Below are 23,839 nucleotides of genomic sequence, written 5' to 3' on the forward strand. Positions count from 1 at the left end.
AATTTTTAAGAAGAGCTTCATTCTTTTAAGCCCATGATTTGCACCTGTTCAATAAAATCTTGTCATCTCTGGAGTTCCCTTGTGGCTCAGTGGGTTAAGGAGCTGGTGTTGTCAGTTTGCTACTGTGGTATGGGTTCCATCCCTGACCTTGGAACTTCCACATGCCATGGGTACAGGCAAAAAATAATTTTTTTGCCATGTCTCTCTGCAATAATGTCAGAGCCAGGTGAGTAGGCCAGCCAAAGGAATACATTATTTGAGAATCTCCTTGTTTGAGCACAGATATATCAGTGGGAGACAGAGAAACGAGCATATCTAAATATCCTCAGGGACCAAGGTTATTTTGTAGAATCTTTAGAACTTGGTTAGGTCTTCACTTTATTTATTTATTTATTTGTCTTTTTGCCTTTTCTAGGGCGGCTCCCACAGCATAGGGAGGTTCCCAGGCTAGGGGTCGAATCGGAGCTGTAGCCACCGGCCTACGCCACAGCCACAGCCGCGCGGGATCCGAGCCTCGTCTGCAACCTACACCACGGCTCACGGCCAGGCCGGATCCTTAACCCACTGAGCGAGGGCAGGGATCGAACCTGCACCTCACGGTTCCTGGTTGGATTCGCCAACCACTGCACCACGACAGGACCTCCAGGTCTTTGGAATCCTGTAGTTCCACAACTTCATTTTACCAATGAGGAAATCAAGACCAAAGAGGTTAAGTGATTCACCTAGGATCACACCACTAGACAGTAGCTCACGCAGGAGAACTGCCTTGCCTCTAGGATCCTGAAGATTCAGTTCCTATTTATCCGAGTCCTGGGCCATTCTTATGTCTCCGTGTAACTCATCACAGAGTCAGGGGCTGTAGCCAGGAAATTAAAACATTAAATTGTGCGCACCTTTCACCCTCTTTGTTTCTCTTCTCTGCCCTCTTTAGCGATTCACACCATTGCCCATCTGTTTAATGTGGAATGGTGTGTGAACGCCCGAGTCAACAATTCCGACCCGTACTCAATAGCACTCTCTGACATAGGAGATAAGCCTAATGAAACGTACCTCAATTTCGTTCGACAGAGAATCAAGGTAAGCCTCTCCTTTCCTGATGTGGATGTTTTCTAGGCCCTTAAAACTGAGGATTCGAGTTCAATGACTGAAGAATTCTCCTCGGTCAGAGCAATAACCATGACAAAAGTTGACTCTCAGAGGGACGGGTCTGTAGGTTCTGTGGGCACAGAGCATAAATCTCCCACACTCCGAATCCCATACGTGGAGGGTCACGAAATGCTTTCTAGTTTTTTAAACTCCTGTAAACTGTGTATACGTTGGGCCTGGAGGACCTCGGGCCTTACGCTGACGATGGCCAACAGTCAGAGAAAGCCAGGAACAGAGTCTGATCAAACCAAGTTGGGTTTATTACTTAGTACAGCAAAGAGACCTCACGCCCAGCGGAAATCTGGGGCATTCCAGGAGGGCGCCGAGAAAGGCTTGTTGTGAGACTTGTGTTCGAGGATTTGGGAGGGGTTTCAGGAAGCAAGCATTTGCTCTGGATCAGGTATGGTCCGGAATTGGAGATCGTTCCAGCCTTGTGTATCTGAATGAGTTTCTTCTACGAGGCGGAAGAATGGCTCAATCTGTCATCGGTCAGGAAGCGGCGGGCACACATGTTTTTGTTTTGACTCAGACGAGATTTCGGAGTGGTCCTGATTGTGTTTCACTCCATCCCAGTCACAGAATGACCTTGTCTGAGGTTGGTGTTCCATGAAATTATTTAAGTGAAATAGGGACATCCCCCCCCCCGCCAGCCCCCGCAACTGAGTTGTTAGTGCAGACCTATCTCCAGCCAACACCTGTCAGTGCTGCTTTTCCTCTTTCTTGCCTGTGACACGAGAGGTGGCCTAGGTCTGCTCATTGCTCCAGGAGCAACCATGTGGCGTTTCCCCAGGGAAGAGCTTCTTCCCTTCCAGCAGTTGCTGAAGCTTTCCACACTCAGAGGGAGGAGCTCTAAATTATCTTCATGTGCCCAAGGGCTTGGAAGGATCGCCGAATCACATCACTATACCCCAAATTCCAAACACATTTCCGTGTCTGTTTAGAAGAGATTATAAGAAAAGTCTTTTAATTTTGCAGAAATAATTATTCTCAGGCAGATATAAAATATTTGCCTGTGAGTTCCCACTGTGGCATAATGGGATGGGTGGAGTCCCTGCAATGTCAGGACAAGTGTTCGATCCCTGACCCGGCGCAATGGGTTAAAGGATCTGGTGTTGCTGCAGCTATGGCCTAAGTTACAACTGCAGCTTGAATCTGATCCCTGGCCCAGGAACTGCATAGGCCATGGGGAGGTCATAAAAAAAAATTTTTTCTTTTTTGCCTGGTCTATTTAGGGACAGAATTAGGCAGCATCAAACAAAATAGAAATTCTTTTGCTGTTTTTTGTTTGTTTGTTTTTTGTCTTTTTGCCTTTTCTAGGGCCGCTCCCGCGGCATGTGGAGGTTCCCAGGCTAGGGGTTGAATCGGAGCTGTAGCCGCCGGCCTACGCCGCAGCCACAGCAACGCGGGATCCAAGCCGCGTCTGCAACCTACACCACAGCTCACGGCAACGCCGGATCGTTAACCCACTGAGCAAGGCCAGGGACCGAACCCGCAACCTCATGGTTCCTAGTCGGATTCGTTAACCACTGCACCACGACGGGAACTCCTCCCCAGCAGCTCTTAACCAATAACTGATGGGTGCTGGCCGCAAAAGCCCAGCTTCCTCGCCTTGAGTCAAGATCAGCTCTTTTTTTTTTTTTAATTTTTTTATTATAGTTGATTTACAGTGTTCTGTCAATTTCTCTTGTACAGCAGAGTGACCCAGTCACACATACACATACCTTCTTTGTCTCACCTTATCCTCCATCACGTTCCATCACAAGTGATTAGACATAGTTCCCTGTGCTCTGCAGCAGGGTCTCAGTGCTTATCCACTCCAAAGGCAATCGTTTGCATCTACGAACCCCAAACCCCCAGACCATCCCACTCCCTCCCTCTCCACCTCGGCAAGCACAAGTCTGTTCTCTATGTCCATGAGTTTGTTTCTTTTCTGTAGAGAGGTTCATTTGCGCCGTATATTAGATTCCACATATAAGTGATATCAGAGGGTGTTTGTCTTTCTCTCTCTGACTTACTTCACTTAGTGTGAGAGTCTCTGGTTCCATCCATGTTGCTGCAAACGGCAAGGATCCACTCTTGGGATGTAATGTACTCTCCACAGTTCCCCTGAAGCATCAGGCTGAAGATTTGGCCTGAGATCATCCTGGGACTTGACTTCTTCCTCTTTCCTGTCCTATTAACCACTCCCTTACCAGTTGCTTCTGGAGTGCATTCTTTCTAAATCACTTACCCATGACGCCTCATGGCAGCTTCTTCTCTGGAAGAACTCAGCTTAAAATGTTAGCTTGCCCTTGGGGAAGGGGAGGGAGTGGGATGGACTGGGAGTTTGGGGTTAGTAGGTGCAAACTATTACATTTAGGATGGGTAGACAGCAAGGCCCTGCTGTATAGCACAGGGAACTGTATTCAGTCTCTTGTGATGGAACATGATGGAAGATAATATGAGAAAAATTAAATATATATACCTGTATAAACCTGGGTCCCTTTGCTATACAGCAGAAAGTGGCGCATTATAAATCAACCAACCCGACTTTAATGAAAACAAATTTTTAAAAAGATGTTAGCATGCCCCGAGTACATTTACAAACTAAGCACTGTGGCATTTTCCAAATCCACGGAAGAAAGAGCCTCAGGCCCTTTTAGGATCTAGAGTTGACACATTTCCTTTATTTGATCCTCGCTTGGCGCTATCTCTGTGCATCAGCTGACATTTCCTAGGATGCCTCAGTCACGTAGGACTTTTTTAAATTTAGAAATATCTATCCCACGTCTGTGTCACTCTGTCGCGGGATGGTTGGGATGATCTAAAGGGGGAGGGAACATGCCTATTGCCCTGTACACCGGCAACTTTATAAATAGGTGGTCCTGCATTTAAGAGCCTACAAATAATGTGTGTGTGTGTGCGTGTGTATTTCACAGAATCCTGAAGGAGGCCTGTACGTGGCTGTGACTCGGCTGGCAGGCATCACAGGCGTCATCATCACGCTGTGTCTCATATTAATTATCACCTCCTCCACCAAAACCATCCGGAGGTCTTACTTCGAGGTGTTCTGGTACACACACCATCTCTTTGTGATCTTCTTCATTGGCCTCGCCATCCATGGAGCCGAGTGAGTATTTAAACTCCAAGGCCAAGTGCTTTGTGTCCCTCAGTTTCCAGGGCTGATGCTCTGTTCGAGGCCCAGGGACCTCCTTGTCTTGGCATGCTCGGCCTGTCTGCTGAGGGCATAGGAGGGGAAAAGAGAAGGTACTTTGCTAGAAACCACTCAGCACCACTTTATTTTCTGGTACCCGACTAATAGCTGCTATTCATAGTGCCGTCGTTTGTAGCCAGCTTAAAAAATACAGCGAAGTATTGAATAGCTTTGCAAGAATATATAAAACATGCGGAGCGTGCTGGTAGGGCCTCTGTTGTCTGCAGCGATGTTTCCTGTGGCTTAATCCCTAGTAAATGAGACAAACTCCCAAACCAGAGAGTTAATGATCAGCTGGGGGGAAGGGTTAACTGTCGTTCAGTGAGTTTTGATTCAAGCCACCCATTCATTGATTGCCTCCTGTGTATGAGGGCCGAGCTCGGGCACTGTGGGGAATGCTAGAAAGAGAGATGCAGGTTTATTGCCTTTCAGCATCCTAATATCCTAAAAGGAAGAGCTAGCTTCTGCTGAGCATTTGTTACAGACCTGAAAAGTTTCTTTTAAGCTCCAAAAGATAGAGATGCTCCTATGACCCCCATCTCTTAGGGGAAATTCTTGACAAGGAAACAGACTGAAAAAAGGTCGAGTACGTAGCCAAACCACCCACGTATCGGTGACTTGGCTGGGATTGGAGCCCAGAGGGGCTAAGGCAAGCTCTGATACATGCTGTCATAGAGACGCACGGTGCCTGGATGTGTGGTTGAGGGAGTTTACCTTATTGGGCCTCCCCTTTAATACCAGGCTTCCTTTTTCTACTGTTTCACACAAGCTGATTCTCCCACATACAGGCTAAAGCAGGCCTGGGAAGTTCCCCGGTGGGTATGGGGCCCCAAATAACTAAGGGTGGAGGAAGTAGGTGTTCAGGGTTCAGTGACTCTGCTCTGAGTCAAGTCTGCCTGCAGGTGGCCAAGACCTGACTGCAAAAAGGGGAAGGGTGGGGAGAGGCAGCCTGTGGCAAGTCCCCCTGGGCATTCTTGATCAACTTGCTGACCCAGAGCCCCAGTCCTCTCTTTCTAAGTGCAGAAAAGTCTGTGTCAACAAAGCCTGTCTTAACTCTCTGAAGGCATTTGAGTGTCTTTCAATGGCACTTGGTCATCATCCAACGGTTTCGGAGGATCCTAGAGGGAAAAAAATATGTGGTGTTTGTCTTTCTCTTTCTCTTACTTCACTTAGTATGATCATCTCTAGTTGCGTCCATGTTGCTGCAAATGACATTATTTCATTCTTTTTTATGGCTGAGTAGTATTCCACTGTGTCTCTGTACCACATCTTCTTAGTGCATTCATCTATTGATGGATATTTAGGTTGTTTCCCTGTCTTAACTATTGTGGATTGGCACAACATTGTACTTTACAACTTGACTTTAATTTTCATAAAAAAACGGAATCTCTTCCCCTCTCTAGCTTAGTAATTCCACCTATTTACATTTGTATAGTTTCCTAGATGAGTGTATTTTCCTCTGGAGCAGGCAGTGGAGATGGATGTACCCTGTTTTCCATCTGAGGAGAACCTGCTGCTTACATTGGTTGGCTGACCGCTCCCAGCCTGATGGCTAGGGAGCAGCTGAACTGGGATTAAAACCCAAGTCTTTTTGACTTCTGGTCCTGGCATTGAGAAGAGAAGGAGAAAATCTGATTTTTTTAAAAAAATCACTTATTCCCCATTTCAACCTGAGCAGTGAGAACTTAAATAGTTGCTGCAAGTGCAGCCCTAAGCCGGGGGTGGGGGGGTGGGGGAAAGAACTTTAATAGTTATCATTTGTTGAACCATTACTTTGAATCTGGCGGTTTATATACATCATGCCAATTGATTGCTAAAATAAACTTTTAAGGAGGTACTTAGACCTCGTCTATAGCTGAAGAAAGTAAGGCTCCAAAAAAGTTAAATAACTTGCCCAAGGCCACCAAACTGGCAAGAGGTCGACTTGGGATGTGAAAGCAAGGCTGTCTGGCTTTTGTGTCCAGAATCGTTTTTGCCAAATCATTCTGCTTCTAGTTACCTAGTCTCTCTAAGCCTCAGTGTCCTCATATGTAAATTGAGAGCACGAATACTCACACTGCAGGCTCGTTATGAGAATTCACTGAGCTGATTCATGCACAGTGCCTTTCCCCACAGGCAACTCGATCCATGAAAATTCTCTTCCCCACGACCTAGGGGGAGAAAGTGATGATTAATGGCCTTGAATTAAGCAGTCTCGGAACATACCAATGGGCACAATGAATTTTAGGTTCCCCCAAACAAACTTCTACAAAGGGCCTTCTGTGTCTCTTCTTATATATTCTAAAGACTTTGCCAGTTAAGTTCCTTGAGAATAGGGACATGACTCTCTCATCTCTGTGCCTCCATCCTTCTGTTCCCACTCAATCTGCATGGGTCTTTTTTTTTTTTTTTTTCTTTTCTTTCTTTCTTTTTTTTTTTCTAGATGCAGGAATTTCTATTTTAAAAGAGAGCCTGGTCTGTGGTCAGCAGCACAGCTGCCGCAGAGGTACATACCTCTCTGCAATACGGCGTTTTCCTGGGTCACTGTTTTCCCCTCAATCTGCACGGTCTTATGTTTTAGTGGCAGCTCAATTAATTTTTATTGAATTGAAGCGAAGGGGCTCTGAGCACTGCAAGGGACACACCGTGAGTGTTGGTGTCTATGAGAATGGCATAATCTCCACAAAGTCAAAGTCATCTCAAGTGGATCTCAACCTTTTGGGTTAATGTAGACAATTTCGAAGAACAGATAAAGGATTTGGGCTAAGCCTCAGGGTACTGTGTATGGTTGGATACTAGTCAACCATGTATGTTGTGTACTAGTCAAGGTTGCTTGGCCAAGGGGAGTGAAACTGGCCCACACTGTGCTGGGCAAGCTCTTTGCCTGTAGGACTGTCCTCAAACAGCGGGCATTTTGTTCTAAGTTGCATGAAGACACTGTATGGGCCCAGCAGTCTATTAGATTTGCAGTTTTTCTGTTTTTGTTTATTTGCTTATAAATGAAAGTAATACTTGAAACAGAAGCACAAACGTTCCCTTTAAAGAAGACATGTATTGATGCTCCAACGCTTACCCTGTGTAATGGGACACATAAATGTCCTTTGTGCCACTGTATATTTTTGTTTTCTGTTGCAGAAGATCATGCATTTTCTTTACCTGCTCTAATCAATTCGGAGGGGTCAATAAGATAGTCCTTTTTTTTTTTTCCTTTTTACAGCCACACCCGCGGCATAAGGAGGTTCCCAGGCTAGGGGTCAAATCCGAGCTGCAGCTGCCGCCCTGCACCACAGCCACAGCCATGCCAGATCCAAGTTGCATCTGTGACCTACGCTGCAGCCCGCGGCAACACTGGATCCGCAACCCACTGAGCAGGGCCGGGGATCAAACCTGCAACCTCATAGAGACAATGTCGGGTCCTTAACCTGCTGAGCCACAACAGGAACTCCAATAATATATTACTTTTTTTCTTTTTTTAAAAAGAAATGTATTCTGATTTACAATGTTCTTTCAACTTTGGGTGTACATTAGTTTTAAGTGAAAAGTACGGGACCTATATTAGAACACTAAAAATATGTCCAGAAGCTCAAAAACCTAAGAACTTAATCTCTTGTTTCTAAATAGTCTGAACTTCTATTTCTTCCTCAGGCGAATTGTACGTAGGCAGACCCCAAAGAGTTTGTCGGTCCACGATCCAAAGGCATGTGCTCAAAACATCTCACAATGGGGAGAAATAAAGGACTGCCCGATCCCGGAGTTCTCAGGGAACCCTCCTATGGTATGTACGATGCATTGTTGCTGCTATAGTTTCGTTACCAATCATCTTCCAACTGCGTCTAAGAAATACATACAGATGTTGCAGAGGTGTCTATTATGAATGCCACGGAACCGCAGGATGTTCTGGGTATCCAGTGTTTTTCTGCTCTGCTCGTTGCCTAGAATTGCTTCTGGAAAAGTAAGCTTTACATTAGTCTGTTATGAACATCCTGATGGAAACTTGGAAAAGTATTGTTTTGGGGTTTTTTTCCAATGCTTTGGGGTTCGAGACGTTCCATCTCTTCGCTTCTGGATGCGAGGGCCACAGGGATGCCAGTTAATGAATTTCTGAGGGACTCCAGCCTGAGCTGAGCTGGAGAGCTTGCAAAGCTCAGGTAATGCTTTACAAGGAGCCAGCGATCCTCTTCAGATACCAGGAAGTCAGACTTTCTATTCAGCTTTCAGAGTCAGGAAGGACATTTGTGAGGTGGCATGTGAGGTTGCCGCTAGGTATCAGGCGGTCCTGTCGACGAGGCATAAAGGAGGCTGGAGAGCCAAGTTCATGCCAACACTCTGGCTTCTGCATGGCAGAGCCGGAGTGTGGCAAGGATGACCGAGGGAAACGATACTGAAATATTTACCTTTCGTCGAGAGCTCTGAAGAGCTCCGTTTCGTTTCTTCTCAGCATCTCCTTTCCATTGGCAAAGATAGACTTTGTCGGTGGTCATGCTGGCCAGTGGTATAAGGCTAAGCACAAATCAACATTTGTTCGGGGCTTCTGAACAGGATTCTTCTTTTCCCCTTCAACACAGTCTACTATAAAGGCAAATGTCCCAGCTCGTTTTCTCCTTCCCTTTTTTTTCCTACCCTCCCAATATAGAAGTACTTTTCCTCTAGAAACAGCACGCTGTCTGGGTACTTAGCATCTTGAAGCATCCTTGCTCACTAATGAAAGCAGCCAGACACATGCGTGAACTGTCCCCGCTACCTGCAGACACCCCGAAGAAGGAGTCAAAGGAACTGTATTGCAGGTCCTCTTATGAGCGAGGAAGGCACAGTTCCTTGCAGACAGCTGCAGTCACAGTGCTACTGCCTTCATAGGCCCTACCTCAGGGGAGCTCCTGGGTTTCTGGACATATCAGAGGCAGTGTCCGAAACCTGGCTCCCTTCGATGGGTGGCACCCAGGAAATAGATGGATATGCTAGACTCTTTTAAAAACCTGGCCTGTGAAAATGAAGGCCAGTAGCAAAGCATCTATGACTTCTGGGCAGATATCTTTTTTTTTGCGGGGGGGGGGGGGTCTATAAAACCTCCCAGGCCAGGGATTGAACCCACACCACAGCAACGATCTGAGCCACTACAGTGACAACACCAGATCCTTAACCCACTGAGCCACAAGGTACTCCTGGGCAGATATTCTTCAACTTTGGCTTGAGATAGGGATACTGGGTGCTCTCAACGTCCAACGAGTTTCTTAAAAATGTAATAGAGGAGTTCCCTGGTGGTGCAGCAGGTTAAGGAGTCAGTATTGTCACTGCTGTGGCTGCAGTTGCTGCTGTAGTGTGGATTCGATCCCTGGCTATGGAACTTTTGTATGCCTTGGGTGCAGCCAACAAAAAAGTAATTGAAAGATCATATGTGAGACTATGTGCAGTACTCTGTGATATTTTTTTTTCCCTTCTTGGAATCCATTCTGGAATGTCATATTTTAGAGGCTATTGCCTTCTACAATTCTTTGCTCCTTCACATATTCAAATAGGAACCCAACTGACTATTTGGTCCAAGTGTTATTGCATAGCCGGTAATGCCACAGGGTAATTCCAGTGTTTTGAAACACTGCAGATTTTGACAAGAGGGGACTCTAGAGAGATCTGAAAATCTCTGGCTCTGTCCCTGTGCAGCAAGTGCATTGCGTAGCTCCTCGAACTTGCCAGGATATTAGAGAAAAAGCTACATTCTTGCATGAAATTTCTCAGCTTGCAAAAAATTGAGCTTTGACTACGTGACTGAGCGAAAGTAATGGCACCATTGCATTAAAACTATGATGTTGTTGAAATGCTCTTCTTTAGAGAAATGATAATTCCGAAACCAACTTTACTCTGCTATAGGGTTATTGCAACTCCTGTTGCAACAATAGAAGGAAATCCCATTCTCGTGGGCAGTTCCTCTTGGGAAAGTTTCATACTGGAGATACAGTTCCCCAATGTGGCCAAGGAGAATGTTCATTTTTACTGGCTCCAAAATTTGTTTTCACTTTAGATATTCTCAGGCATTCCTTTATAGAAGAAATTTGCTAATGTCCTCTCACATATTCAAACCAACCAACAACGGTTAACTTGACTTCTAAAGTGTTTTGTTCCCATGAATCGTTGACTCACTACCACCCCTTAACCCATCCTTGCTTCTGATTATAGACTTGGAAATGGATCGTGGGTCCCATGTTCCTGTATCTGTGTGAGAGGCTGGTGCGGTTTTGGCGATCTCAACAGAAGGTGGTCATCACCAAGGTATTGGCTGGTTTAGGAATTGCTAATACTGTCTGACCATATCATGGACAAGTCTTCGCAAGTTCTCCATATCATTGTCAGAGTTCTCTTTTACTCGGTTTCTTTTGATTAATCTTAGGGCAGAGAGCTGACCTATGGTTTGTTTCCAGGTACGTAGCTTGATATTCTAATGGTTGGGCCTTTTAATTGGGGAAACTAGAAGTTAACATTTTCTGTTGAAAAATGAACCCAAGTGTTTTGTGTAATTGCATCTGTGTGTGTGCTTGTGTGTGTGTGTGTGTTTGTGTGCGCGCGCGCAGAGGGGAGGGGCATAGCGTGATGATGTGATTACTTAAGAGTGGAGAGGCAAAAGAAGTGAGTTCAAAAGGGCATGCATTCAGCTTTAAAATATTTAGATGCCAAAAGAACCAGGGGACTAAGGAGTGCCCTGGTGGCCTAGTAGGTTAAGGATCTGGCATTGTCACTGCTGTGACCCAGGTCACGGCTGTGGCCTGGGTTTCATCCCTGGCCCAGGAACTTCCATATGCTATGGGTGCAGGCAAAAAAGAAAAAGAAAAAAAACCAGGAAACCAAGGGCGGGTTGATGGAGATGGTTTCCTAGGTTCTCTTTATTGCCTTTGCTGTGCTTTGTGTGTAATCACAGAATGTCAGAGCTAATGTACCCAAAGTTTCAAGCAAGCTAATAACTAAACTGCATTTAGAATTGAGTCTACTTGGAGTTCCTATCGTGGCTCAGCGGAAACGGAACCATGAGGTTGGGGGTTCGATTCCTGGCCTTGCTTGGTGGGTTAAGGATCCAGTGTTGCCGTGAGCTGGGGTGTAGGTCACAGATGTGGCTCGGATCTGGCGTTGGTGTCGCTGTGGCTGTGGCTGTGGCCAGCAGCTACAGCTCCGATTCAACCTCTGGCCTGAGAACCTCCATATGCTGCGGGTGCGGCCCTAGAAAAAGACCAAAAAAAAAAAAAAAGAATTGAGTCTACTAATTTAAAATATATAGTGATTTTTCCCTCTCACATCTATGCTGCTTCTTATCACTAAATAAATACATATCTAACTAAATAAATCGAAATGGAATCGCCTTGTTGTAGTTTCAGGAAATACCTGACAAGACTATTTTTAATCAAATAAAATTGAATTCCATTCAATTCAGTTCAAAAAAACATTGACCAAAACTTTCCACGGGTTGTTTTTGCAAAACACACAAATTCTTCTTATGGACCCCCCAAGCTCTTCTTTCTTGGTCTCATAGTAAGTTAGTCCAGCTGGCGTTGGGAATCTTGAAATTTAGGAAACCACGACAGTTCTCCTTTTATGATATTTACACTGTAGTGTGCGAAAAAGCCCACAGATCAGCAAAAAGAGCCACCACAAAATTTCCCTTACTAGTCCAGAACTAACTAACCAGACAAGTATATTTCCAGCACTAACTAACCAGACAGGTCTATTTCTTAAGCATATTTCTAAGGCAAACTTGTTTTCCTATGAAGAAAATTGGTATTCATTTTCTTCTCATGTACACACCCATAAGAACCAAGGTACCACCCAGGAGTGTTCCAGGGACAGAACACTGCCCGCTACAGCATTTTATTCCCTTCTATCCCATTTTTGCCTGTGGTAACAAAATCGCGGCATGGTAAAAAGCCATTTTCACCACACAAAACTGCAGCAAGATCGACATAGTTTTCACTTCCAAAAACTTTTATTTTCTGTTTTCAAAATGAAGTTTTGCAACGCCTCATTTCAGGCATGAACGGATGTTTCTTATAGCCTTGTCGTATAAGTTATATTGAAATCACAAGTTTTGAAAAGAAACTCATGCACTTGGAGAACAGACTAGTGGTGGCCAAGGGGGAGGGAGGGAGAGGGACTGGGAGCTTGGGGTGAGTCGATGCAAACTATTGCATTTGGGGTGGAGAAGCAATGAGATCCTGCTGGACAGCCCAGGGAACTATATCTAGTCACTTGTGATGCAACAGGATGGAGGATAAGGTGAGAAAAAGAATGTCTCTGTGTGTGTGTGTGTGTGTGTGTGTGTGTGTGTGTGACTGGGTCACTTTGCAGTGCAGTAGAAATTGACAGCACTATAAACCAGCTATCATGGAAAAAATAAAAATCCTTAAAAGCAATAAAAGTACATTAATTTAAAAAAATGCATCACAAGCTTTGGAACTGTTAGGTCATTTTTATTAAAAGTAGACCCCATTCTCTTACTCCCCCTCCTCAGGAAAGGAAGAGCCCAGCAGGAGCTCAATATTAGGAAGCTGCTCTTTCATTTCTAGGGATTTTCTTTCTTTGCGTTGATGTCCCTTCATGGGTCCTCAGTTGTGCTTATAAAGTCCTCCTAGGATCCCAGGAATCATCAGAGACGGTGTATCGCTTTCCGTATTAGAATGAAAGCATTTTGTTGTGTTCTGTCTTTTAAAACATGATGTATCAGGTCACCACCAGTTAATGGACATTGAGACGGTGTCCTTTTTTTTTTTTTTTTTTTTTTTTTGCTATTGTGAGCAAAGCTGTTCCGAGCATTCCTGTCTGTGGAGAATGAGGATGACAAGGGGTGGGTGGGGCCTGGCTTTGGGAGAGATGGGTGGGGTCTTCCCCAGGTTGGGAGAAATGTAGGAACAAGGCATGAAATCAGGCAGGTTCCAGATATGACTCGGGAAGGACAGGCCAGCATTTTAGGCTTAGATTGGGGGTCTCCTGCCCAACTCTTTTTTTTTTTGGTGCTTTGTTTTTTTGTCTTTTCAGGGCCACACCCACAGCATATGGAGGTTCCCAGGCTAGGGGTTGAATCAGAGCTTCAGCTGCCGGCCTACACCACAGCCCCAGCCACGCGGGATCTGAGCCGCATCTGCGACCTACACTGCAGCTCAGGGCAATGCCGGATCCTTAACCTGCTGAGCGGGGCCAGGGATCGAACCCGCAACTTCATGGATGCTAGGAACTCCTGCTTCTGTCCAACTCTTAAGGATCTAGGTCATCTTCTGAGGAGACAGGCAGGCTGAGCAGGAAACCATCTCTTCCAGTTTCTAGCAACTGCCTTCACTTCTCAGAGAAAGCAATCACAATAGGTTGGATTCCCTGGCAAAGACTGAGACAGAGACCTGCCTGCAGAGGGTTTGTCGGGGCGTGTTCTCAGGAGATGAGCATGTAAAAGAAAAGAAAGGCAGGAGTGGGGGAAGGGAATGGCTGACCGGGGACGTGGTTGCACCTGCAGCCTTGGCTGACCCTACAGGAAGTGCCGGAGCTGGGATGGCCCTGGGAGTTGTCCCAAGGTAAGGAGACGGGCTGGGCCTTTGTATCCCCACATCATTCATTGTCAGCCATGGGATTGTCACCCACAACTAAGGGCAATTCCCAGTGAGAGACATTTGCCGCAGGAGCTGCAGTGTTGGCCCTGAAGAAGGGGCCTGGGTTGGCGCATCTTAGCTCAGCCTTTTATCCATATGGACGCTGAAAAGACAAGTACTGGGGGGAAATGTCGTTTCCAGAGACATGTTTTGTTCCGTAGGTGGTCACTCATCCTTTCAAAACCATCGAGCTACAGATGAAGAAGAAGGGATTCAAGATGGAGGTGGGACAATACATTTTCGTCAAGTGTCCCGCAGTGTCCAAGCTGGAGTGGCACCCTTTCACCCTGACCTCTGCCCCTGAGGAAGACTTCTTTAGCATCCATATCCGCATTGTTGGCGACTGGACAGAGGGACTGTTCAAAGCCTGTGGCTGTGATAAGCAGGAGTTTCAAGATGCCTGGAAACTACCTCAGTGAGTACGGAGCACCCGTTACAAAGGGCATGCGTTCAGGAAGAGTGTCACTAAGTAGCTTCGCTTCTCACATCTCTCACTCTGTATCATCTCCTGAGTCTGACAAGACCCACAGGGTTGGGAGGTCCCTGGTGGCTCAGCAGGTTGGGGATCTGGCCTTGTCACTACAGCTGCTTGGGTCGCTGCTGGGACACAGGTTTGATCCCTGGCCCAGGAGCTTTTGTATGCCTTGGGCGCAGCCAAAAATCAAAATCAAAATCAAAATCAAGCCAACATACGGTTGACAAATATAGGTGGCTATCTTGGTGTTCCCCATTTTCTAAATCTTAGGTGATATATAAAATATTTGAATCAAATATTAATAATGGATGTTCCCCAATTCCTTTAAAGCTGTAAGGGGCCAAGCCAAGGGTATATTCTCTTTCAGTCAAAAGTATACTTAAAATGTAATTGGTGGAGTTCCCGTCGTGGCGCAGTGGTTAACGAATCCGACTAGGAACCATGAGGTTGCAGGTTCGGTCCCTGCCCTTGCTCAGTGGGTTAAGGGTCCGGCGTTGCCATGAGCTGCGGTGTAGGTCGCAGACGCAGCTCGGATCCCGCGTTGCTGTGGCTCTGGCGTAGGCCGGTGGCTGCAGCTCCGATTCAACCCCTAGCCTGGGAATCTCCATATGCCGCGGGAGCGGCCCAAGAAATGGCAAAAAAGACAAAAAAAAATGTAATTGGTGTATGTTATTTGAGGGTGAATTGCCATGTATTACGCACTTGGCTTTTTCCCACATACCTAACATGGTATCAGGCACTTTAGTAGGTGCAGAAGAAAAGCTTGTGGAAAAACTCACTGCGTAGACAAATGCAAAGTGGAGATAATCAATGTATAAGATATTGGGATGTAGAAAATTCTCCCTTTAAGGTGCAATGTAAGCAGGCATTTCAAGTGTGAGCTGCCCTGGCAAGAGACACAGACGGGGGGTGGGGGGTGTGTGTATGTGTGTGTGTGTGTGTGTGTGTGTGTGTGTGTCTGTGTGTGTGTGGTGCATGAACTGGGGTGGGGATGTGAAGAAAAAAAAACAAAACAAAACCCTGAGCTTCACCAAGTGTTTTCAATTAGCTGCAAATTCCCATTCTTTCTTCCAACCCTGAGAGTCACACTGACTTGGTTACTGGAAAGCTGTTTCACAGCAGACAGTACCTCATACATTGTCCCAATTTGAAGTGACACATGGCACGCCCCCGGGGATCCGGTGTGCCCCATCCTACCCTGAGGAGCCAGAGACCCCTGTAACCATCTCCTCCCCGCTTCCCTCCAGGATCGCTGTGGACGGGCCCTTCGGCACCGCCAGTGAAGACGTGTTCAGTTACGAGGTGGTCATGTTAGTGGGAGCAGGGATCGGGGTCACGCCCTTCGCCTCCATTCTCAAGTCGGTTTGGTACAAGTATTGCGATAATGCCACCAATCTGAGGCTCAAAAAGGTAGGTTCTTTCATTTTTTTGTCACCTGTGAGTTTGGTTTCCTATAAAGGACGTCTTTAATAAAGCTCAAGCCATTCTAATAACTCCAGAGGCAACCTCGCGTCGGCACCTCGAGCTTCCCCTGACTTCTCATTCTCCCCTTCTGCTCCTTTCGATGTGGAGAAGGTGTGGGGAGAAGGACGTTTTCCCCCTCGGAGCTCAGGAAGGTCCAGCAGCAGCGGGCAGAAGTCGCCCTGTGGCAGCCGTGGCCCTTCTAGATCCCCTGGGTCTTGCTGGAAGGAGGGCCAGCAGCAGCCAGGGATTCTGGAAGAACAGGACAGACCCAGAGGGAACGGGGCGGGCTCATGTCTCCTCCTTCAGCTCTGGCTTCGGAGAGCAAGGTGGTCATTTACTGCTCTGCTGTGCCAAGGCCAGAGCAGGTCCCTGAGAGCTCGTTTGGCCCATGTCCAGAGCTTTCAGGAAACCTGTGTTTCTAGGCATTCTCCAAAGGAGGGAGACGTGGGCGGCAGAGGGGATAGAAATCCGTATGTCAGCACTGATGGGTCTTTATTTAAATATAATCTGCCTGACGTGTAGATCTAGAGCACGAACACGCAGCTCCCAGCGGGGAGAGGGAAGGGGGAGAGGCAGGACAGGGGTAGGGCCTTCAGAGACACAAACGACCGTGTATCAAATAGATCAGCTACAGGGATATAATGTATCACATGGGGAATATAGGCAATATTTTATAATAACGTTACATGGAATATAACTTTTAAAATTCCGAATCCCTATATTATACACCTATAACATATCATACACCGACTATACTTTACTTAAAAATAAAAATTGGGGTTCCCCTCATGGCTCAGTAGGATAAGAATCCGGCTAGTATCATGAGGTTGCGGGTTCAATCCCTGGCCTCGCTCAGTGGGTTAGAGATCCAGCAATGCCGTGAGCTGTGGTGTGGGTCACAGATGCGGCTTGGATCTCGAGTTGCTGTGGCTGTGGTGTAGGCTGGCAGCTCCAGCTCTGATTGGACCCCTAGCCTGGGAACCTCCATATGCCACAGGTACAGCCCTAAGAAGACTAAATATATAAATACACACACACACACACATATACATTTAAAAAATAAACATAATGGGCTGCATGGTCTATCCATCTCTCAGATCTACTTCTACTGGCTGTGCCGGGACACACATGCCTTCGAGTGGTTTGCCGACCTGCTGCAGCTGCTGGAGACCCAGATGCAGGAGAGGAACAACGCCGGCTTCCTCAGCTACAACATCTACCTCACTGGCTGGGATGAGTCACAGGTGAGGACACGATCCCAAACCCCAGGTCCCTCCCATGGTGCCCAGGGCGGACCACCTTCCCCTTGGTTGTGGAGTTGATGGATTCGGGTGATACAGCCCATTCGCTCTCACTCGGTATCCCCATGTGTTCAGATTCTTGAGACCAGATTCAGAGTTGGGATCTATAGGACCAATCAAAGCTAAGGAGCCTACAAGGACATAAAAGTCATGACTTTGACCTTGTTAGAGCAATGCCCCCACCGGGGGTCTCAAATCTGGTGGACAAGATGATCCGCAGGGTTATGGGAAGAAAATAAATATAACATCAGCTTTCTCTCGCTCTCTCACTCTCTCTATATATATGTATATATATATTCCTTTATATGTTCATGCATGTTTATAATATACATAATACATTTAAGGAGTCATAGTTATTAAGCACACGTTTGTGCCAAGTTGTATTCTTAGTGTTTATACCTATTATCTAGTTAAATCCTCACAACCACCTGATCAAGTAGCTATTATTATTATTATTATCCACATTTTACAGATGGGGAAGCCAAGGCCCAGAACAGGTTGCATCATTTGTCCAAAGACCTCCGAGTTGTAAATAATCCAGCACCTGCCCTCTTAGCCACTCCCAGTAGTTCGCGATTACCATTTGTAAACACATCAATGGATATCTAATAGAGTGATACAGGCGTGTAGCTATGTATGCGTGTCTATGTGTATGGCATATATATGTATGTGTGTATATATGGGTACACGTATATGTTCATATACTCTCTCCCTCCTGAGACATTTACCAATGAAAATATCCTACCACTCACAAGACAGCCCCCCACAACAAAGACTTCTCTGGCCCCAAATGTCAAAAGTGATGAGACTGAGGAACTCGGAAACAAGCTAGCGATTCCTAGGGGGTAACATCTTTCTAAATAAGCAAACATTAATGACTTGGCCTGGAAACAGCATAAGCTGCCCCCCTGAGTGAGGAGCTGAGGCAGGCATCTCTGCCTTCTTACGGCCATTGTCTCCGGCTGGCCATCCAGACACTGGCTCCTCACCTGAGACATTGTTCACATGTACCTTGGACCTATGCAAAGTGACTTCTTCTCATTTGCGTTTTGGCATATTGTTTATCATAGATTCTCCAAGTCTTAGGAAAGTCTTGTTGCAAACGTAGATCCAGGAACCCATGACCATGAAAATTGCTGCTCTAGAAAAAGTGGTTTGAAGATGCCACTTCTGCTATTTAAAAACAAAACAATGCCACTTCTGCTATTTAAAAACAAAAGACTGCAATAGCTAAGACATGGAAGCCACCTAAATGTCCATCGACAGAGGAGTGGATAAAGAAGATGCTATACATATATACTGGAATATTACTCACCATAGAAAGGAATTAAATTATGCCATTTGCAGCAACATGGATGGACCTAGAGATTATCATACCCACAGACTCACAGATTTCAAAATCAAACTGCGGGAAGGGGAACTTAAGAAAGCGGAAAGCTAGCAGGGAGGGATACATAAGGACTTTGGAATTAACATATACACACTACTATATATAAAATAGATAAACTGGAGTTCCCTTTGTGGTGCAGCGGAAACGAATCCGCCTAGTGACCATGAGGGTGTGGGTTCAATCCCTGGCCTCACTCAGGGAGTTAAGGATCTGGCGTTTCTGTGAGCTGTCGTGTAGACAGGTGGCTACAGCTCCGATTCGATCCCTAGCCTGGGAACCTCCTTATGCCACGGGTGTGGCCCTAAAAAGCGGAAAAAAAAAAAAAAGATAAACAGCAAGGACCTACTATACAGCACAGGGAACTCTACCCAATGTTCTGTAATAACCTGTGTGGGAAAGGAATCTCAGAAAGAATGAATATATATATGCGTGTGTGTGTGTGTGTCTGCGTGTATATACAGAGTCACATGTTGTTTTCTGTTACCATTCTAGGGGTTCGTTCCATTAGCAAAATATGAATGCATTTTAGTCCATGATTGTTTTAATTCTTAGCCATTCTCCCAGAGGAGCAGGAGTGTATTAGTGTGAGGACAGAATGTCAGATGTACCACAGAGACAAAAACAGTGAGGTGGAGAATTTAAATCCTACCCATACTTCAGATGCTGCCACCCTGAAACCCTCCCGTGTCCTCCTCCCCCGCCCCCTCCTTTGTTCTCAGGGAGATGTTTGCACCTCCTCCCTGGCACCGATGGCATCCTGTTCTACAAATAGAATTGCCCACATTTCTGCTTTGAGGTCTCCCCTTCTGGACTGTAAATTGCTTGAGAACCAGTTTATTCAGCGTTGTGGACCTTCTGGCTTCCAAATGTATACAGTTAGAATGGGTAGTCGGCTCTTGGCTTGTGAGATACGTAAGGATGTCTCTGTGTGTTTATATAGCAGGTCTTTTTTTTTCTGAATTCACGTCTTTGCCTGCAGGCCAGTCACTTTGCCGTGCACCATGATGAGGAGAAAGATGTGATCACAGGCCTGAAGCAAAAGACCTTGTACGGACGGCCCAACTGGGATAACGAGTTCAAGACCATTGCGAGTCAACACCCCACGTAAGGGCCTCCTCCACCAAGGAGTTCTTGAGGCTCATGGTCTACAGAAAGCAGCACCTCCCAAACATGGCTGGATTTGTATATTCCGGAAACTAAAATACCTAGACTACTATACTCGCGCCCGTAGAAAGTTCTAGATATCTCTGACTTTAAGAGGGAGTCTTTAAATTACCTAAAATTGACTAGAGCATTCCAAAGACTCCCAGGCGCCGCCTCACACTTTCTGAACCCTGCTTCTCTCAAGCGGACCCGTAATTCAGTTCTTTTCCTTCCTCTCCTAAATTTCACTCATGTATCTGCTTCTATGAATTCAATATGCTTTTTGAGGGGATCTGCTGTCTTCCTAGAACACATGATAAACCCAAGAAAACACTGTAAATATATTCTTTAGGCCATTGCTTCTTACACTTTAATGAACATATGAATCACTTCAGGGACTCTCTTAAAAATGCAGATGCTGGGAGTTCCCTGGTGGCTCAGCGGGTTAAGGATCTGGTGTTGTTGCTGCTGTGGCTCAGGTCTCTGCTGTGGCATGGGTTTGATCTCTGGCCCAGGGGCTTCTGCATGCCATGGGCACGGCCAAGAAAAAATAAAATAAAAACTAAATTTAAACAACTAACTCAATAAATGCAGATGCTGTTTTAGTACATGAGGGTTGGGACCAAGCATCTGCCTTCTTTAAAAGCTCACGCCGAGGCTACGGTCTGGTACCGCAGCTAGAGGACCAAGGCTTTCGAGTCTCAAACACTGAGGGATGAAGCCACAGTAGGGTGTTGGCTGAGTTGGTGTACCTAACGCAGGCTTGTGCCTGATTTTTTTTTTTCTTTTTTTTTTCTTTTCCCAGGCTAGGGGTCAAATCGGAGCTGCAGCTACCTGCCTGCATCACAGCCACAGCAATGCCAGATCCGAGCCACACCTGCGACCTACACCCCAGCTCACGGCAATGCTGGATCCTTGATCCACTGAGCGAGGCTAAGGATCGAGCCCATGTCCTCAGGGAGCCTAGTCGGGTTTGTTACCACTGAGCCACGATGGGAACTCCCTTGTGCCTGATTTTAAGATGCTGGCGTGTTTGGGGACACAGAGCCCTGAAGGGAAGTAGCCCCGGGCTCACAAACTCACCACCATTTTCTCTGTGGTAGAAGTTCCCACACGCCCTGCCCAAATGTCATTTTCTCAGAGAGGTCAGCTGCCTTTTCAAGCATCCGACTGCCCCCATAAACAGGACCTAGCCACCCTCCTGCTGGGTGATCTGAACTCTGTCATTTGTGGGAAGGCCAAGGAGCAGAGGAGATGCTGTCCTGAGACCTAAAATCGATAGGAAATCCTCCCTATGTGCTTTGTAATTGATCCCATCCCAATGTCTGAAAGTTGTCTTTTTTCTTTTTCTTTCCCAAAGTACCAGAATAGGAGTTTTCCTCTGCGGACCGGAAGCCTTGGCTGAAACCCTCAATAAGCAGTGCATCTCCAACTCCGACTCCAGCCCGAGGGGAGTGCATTTCATTTTCAATAAGGAAAACTTCTAACAGGTCTCATCCACGAGGAAATAAATGTGGGTCGTACTGCCAAATGCCCAGATAATGCCAGTTGATAATAGAAGTTCCTTCCTTAAAAAAAAAAAAAAAAAGAGAGAGAGAGAGAGAAACTTTCCTGTTTTTCCTGAAATGAATGTCAGATTGTTCGATAGTGGTCCTTTGCATTCGTATGGGGCTTTATGGTTTTCAGAGCAGTTTTATAAACATTTTTTTTTTCCTCACTATAATGCCAGAGAAAGGCAGGGCAGGGATTCTCAGACTCAGTTTTTAGGATAAGAAAAAAAGTGGGGGCTCAAATTGATGATGTAATTTCCCTAAGATTCCCCATACAGCAGCCTAACTGGGTCAGAGACTCCTAGAAAGAATATTCGACTGACTGGCAGGAATGTATGTTCCAGCTTTTGCACTGGTGCTTTGCAGAGTGCATGATCAATGAAAGTTTGCTGAATGAATGAATGAAAAGACATTTAGAACCACGCCAAGCCCGTGGGGCATTCACTGAAAGCCTTCAGCAGAATTACCTGAAGGAAATCGCTTCTGATATTCTTTAGACCAAAGGACCCTGATTCTTTTGAGGGTAAAGAAAAGGCTAAGGCTGGTGACCAGTAGGTTGTTGGGGAGGGACCCTCATATTCTTATTTGAAGCAGGCAGGAAAGGGAGATGGAGGCAGAGAACTGAACTCCGGTTGTAACTCTGGCTGACTCCTCTAGCAAACTGATTTATTGTCTGAAAGGATCTCCTCCAGCCAGCACTTGGGAAATGGAAATTAAGAACTGTGACAAATATGTCTGTTATGCCCATCTGCTTTAAATAGCATTCACCCTTTGTTTTACTTCAATACACATGCAAAATGGATCTTACTGGAGTTCCCTGGTGGATTAAGGTTCAGGTTCAGGCATCATCACTCTGTGGTGTGGGCTCAATCCCCGGACTGGGACAACACCACCAAAAGATATTGTTGGTATAACCAAAGTTTTATTGTTCTAGCATCATCATGATCATGATGAAATTTACATTCCAGAAACTAAAATCCCTAGCTGGCTGTGTAGATATTAAATTCGTACCTAATAGAAGGTTCTGGACATCTGTGAGTTTGAGAGTCACTAAATCATTGTTAGTGTGGCCAGAGTTCTTTTTTTTCCCCTCAGAACTGCTCCTATTTCTGGGAACTAAAATCAGCTTTATTTGTTACATCCTCTGGGGGCCACAAATATTTAGAACATTCGCTTTGATACGAGGAAGAAAGAGAAGGGGGCGGGGGAGAGGCAGAAGATGGTGTTGGGAGGAAAGGGGAGGGAAGGGGAAAAGAGAATAGATGGAAAGTGAGAGAAAGCAAAAAAAAAAGGCAAAAAGAAACGATAGGTGGGGGGGGGGGGTCTCGCATTGGTCACTTTCTACCCCAGATTTCTTCAAGTCTTGTATGCATGGAATGTAATTCCAAGAGCTATGTACATACTCATTTTATTTTGGTTATTATGGTACTGAATCTGAAATTCTGGCCGCCAATTTAAGGCAGAGTGGGCATGTGAAGGAGACCGGGGGCGAACTAGTAAGAACTCAGTTGTTCCTTTGGGTTCCCAGGATGCTCAGGGCACTGAGGGTGGATCCTGATGACCCGGGCTTCCTTTGGGGCTGTTGCCTCCCCACAATGTCCCAGGACTGTTTCTGCATAGAGAAACTTAGGTCCAACCTGTTCACACTGCACCCCTGGTATCAATTCATTCATTCAACAAAGTTTTATTGTGCTGTTACTATGACTCAGGCTCAGTGTTCCCAGTTTCAGTTCTTTACAGCAACGTGTGAGCCAGAGGGGGAACCAGAGTTACAAGGAGTCGGAACATCTGGACCCCTGCTAACCAACTCCCTCTGTTGCTCTGACAGTGTTTCTCGAGGGTTTTCTATTTTTGACCCCAGCAGAATTACCAACGTAGAGAGATCTGCCCTGGGTTATCCTGGTTATGAGATGAAAAATGAGTATAAAAGCACTTGGCATTATGCAAGCTTCTTCTCCACTCTCTCCCCAGCCACCAGCCACCCACGCAGCTTTTTTAGTATTTAGTATTTAGTTAACAGGTAGTGAGAGAATGATGAAGCATGGTTTTTAATCTCAAGGCTGGGAAGGCTTTTCTTCGTTCTTTTGCTTTTGCAAGATTGCATTTATGAAATTTGAATACTTGAAGATGTTGTATGTGAATAGTTTGGGGGGACCCTGGGAGATAATTCCTGGGAAGAACTATTAAAATTGCGCTCAGTTATTAAAATGCATGAGTTCTCTCGGTGTCTGTTATTGATCTTCGTCTTCAAGGGTGGATTCAGATGGCAAAGATTCTCTCTGCCCCCGTGGGACTGACGTTCTCTGTGGTTTGGTAGATGACCTACCAAATACCGCACGATTTCTGGATTGAGAAGGGGAAACTGAGTAGAGGTCTGTGCCAATGTCTTGGTGACCCTCGCAGCACCGGTGTAAAGGAATGGGCAAAGGGACTGTCACCTGACCTTGCAGACAGAATTTCAAAGGCAAAGAAGCCCTAATAGCAGACCTCTTTTTTTTTTTTTTTTCCATTTCCTCACATCTTTTAGGTTCTAACTTTGCAATTAGGTGCCATCAAATCAGGCTTTGAATATATATATATATATGTA

The 23,839-nt window shown here is 45.9% G+C and overlaps 1 protein-coding gene across 1 annotated transcript in view; it reads left to right on the forward strand.

The window, feature by feature from the left end:
- The window catches only part of LOC125118364 (cytochrome b-245 heavy chain), a 38,376-nt gene extending 14,912 nt beyond the window's left edge, over positions 1-23,464 (forward strand). Inside the window, exons 5-13 of the mRNA XM_047764747.1 lie at positions 932-1,077; positions 4,065-4,255; positions 7,964-8,093; positions 10,487-10,579; positions 14,091-14,344; positions 15,652-15,814; positions 16,966-17,112; positions 19,539-19,663; positions 21,063-23,464. Coding sequence (XP_047620703.1) covers positions 932-1,077; positions 4,065-4,255; positions 7,964-8,093; positions 10,487-10,579; positions 14,091-14,344; positions 15,652-15,814; positions 16,966-17,112; positions 19,539-19,663; positions 21,063-21,189 — 1,376 coding nt within the window. The 3' untranslated portion in view covers positions 21,190-23,464. The remainder of the gene's footprint in view (positions 1-931; positions 1,078-4,064; positions 4,256-7,963; positions 8,094-10,486; positions 10,580-14,090; positions 14,345-15,651; positions 15,815-16,965; positions 17,113-19,538; positions 19,664-21,062) is intronic.
- Positions 23,465-23,839: the final 375 nt, after the last annotated feature.

The sequence above is a fragment of the Phacochoerus africanus genome, chromosome X, assembly GCF_016906955.1.
Source record: "Phacochoerus africanus isolate WHEZ1 chromosome X, ROS_Pafr_v1, whole genome shotgun sequence".
Lineage (NCBI taxonomy): Eukaryota > Metazoa > Chordata > Mammalia > Artiodactyla > Suidae > Phacochoerus > Phacochoerus africanus.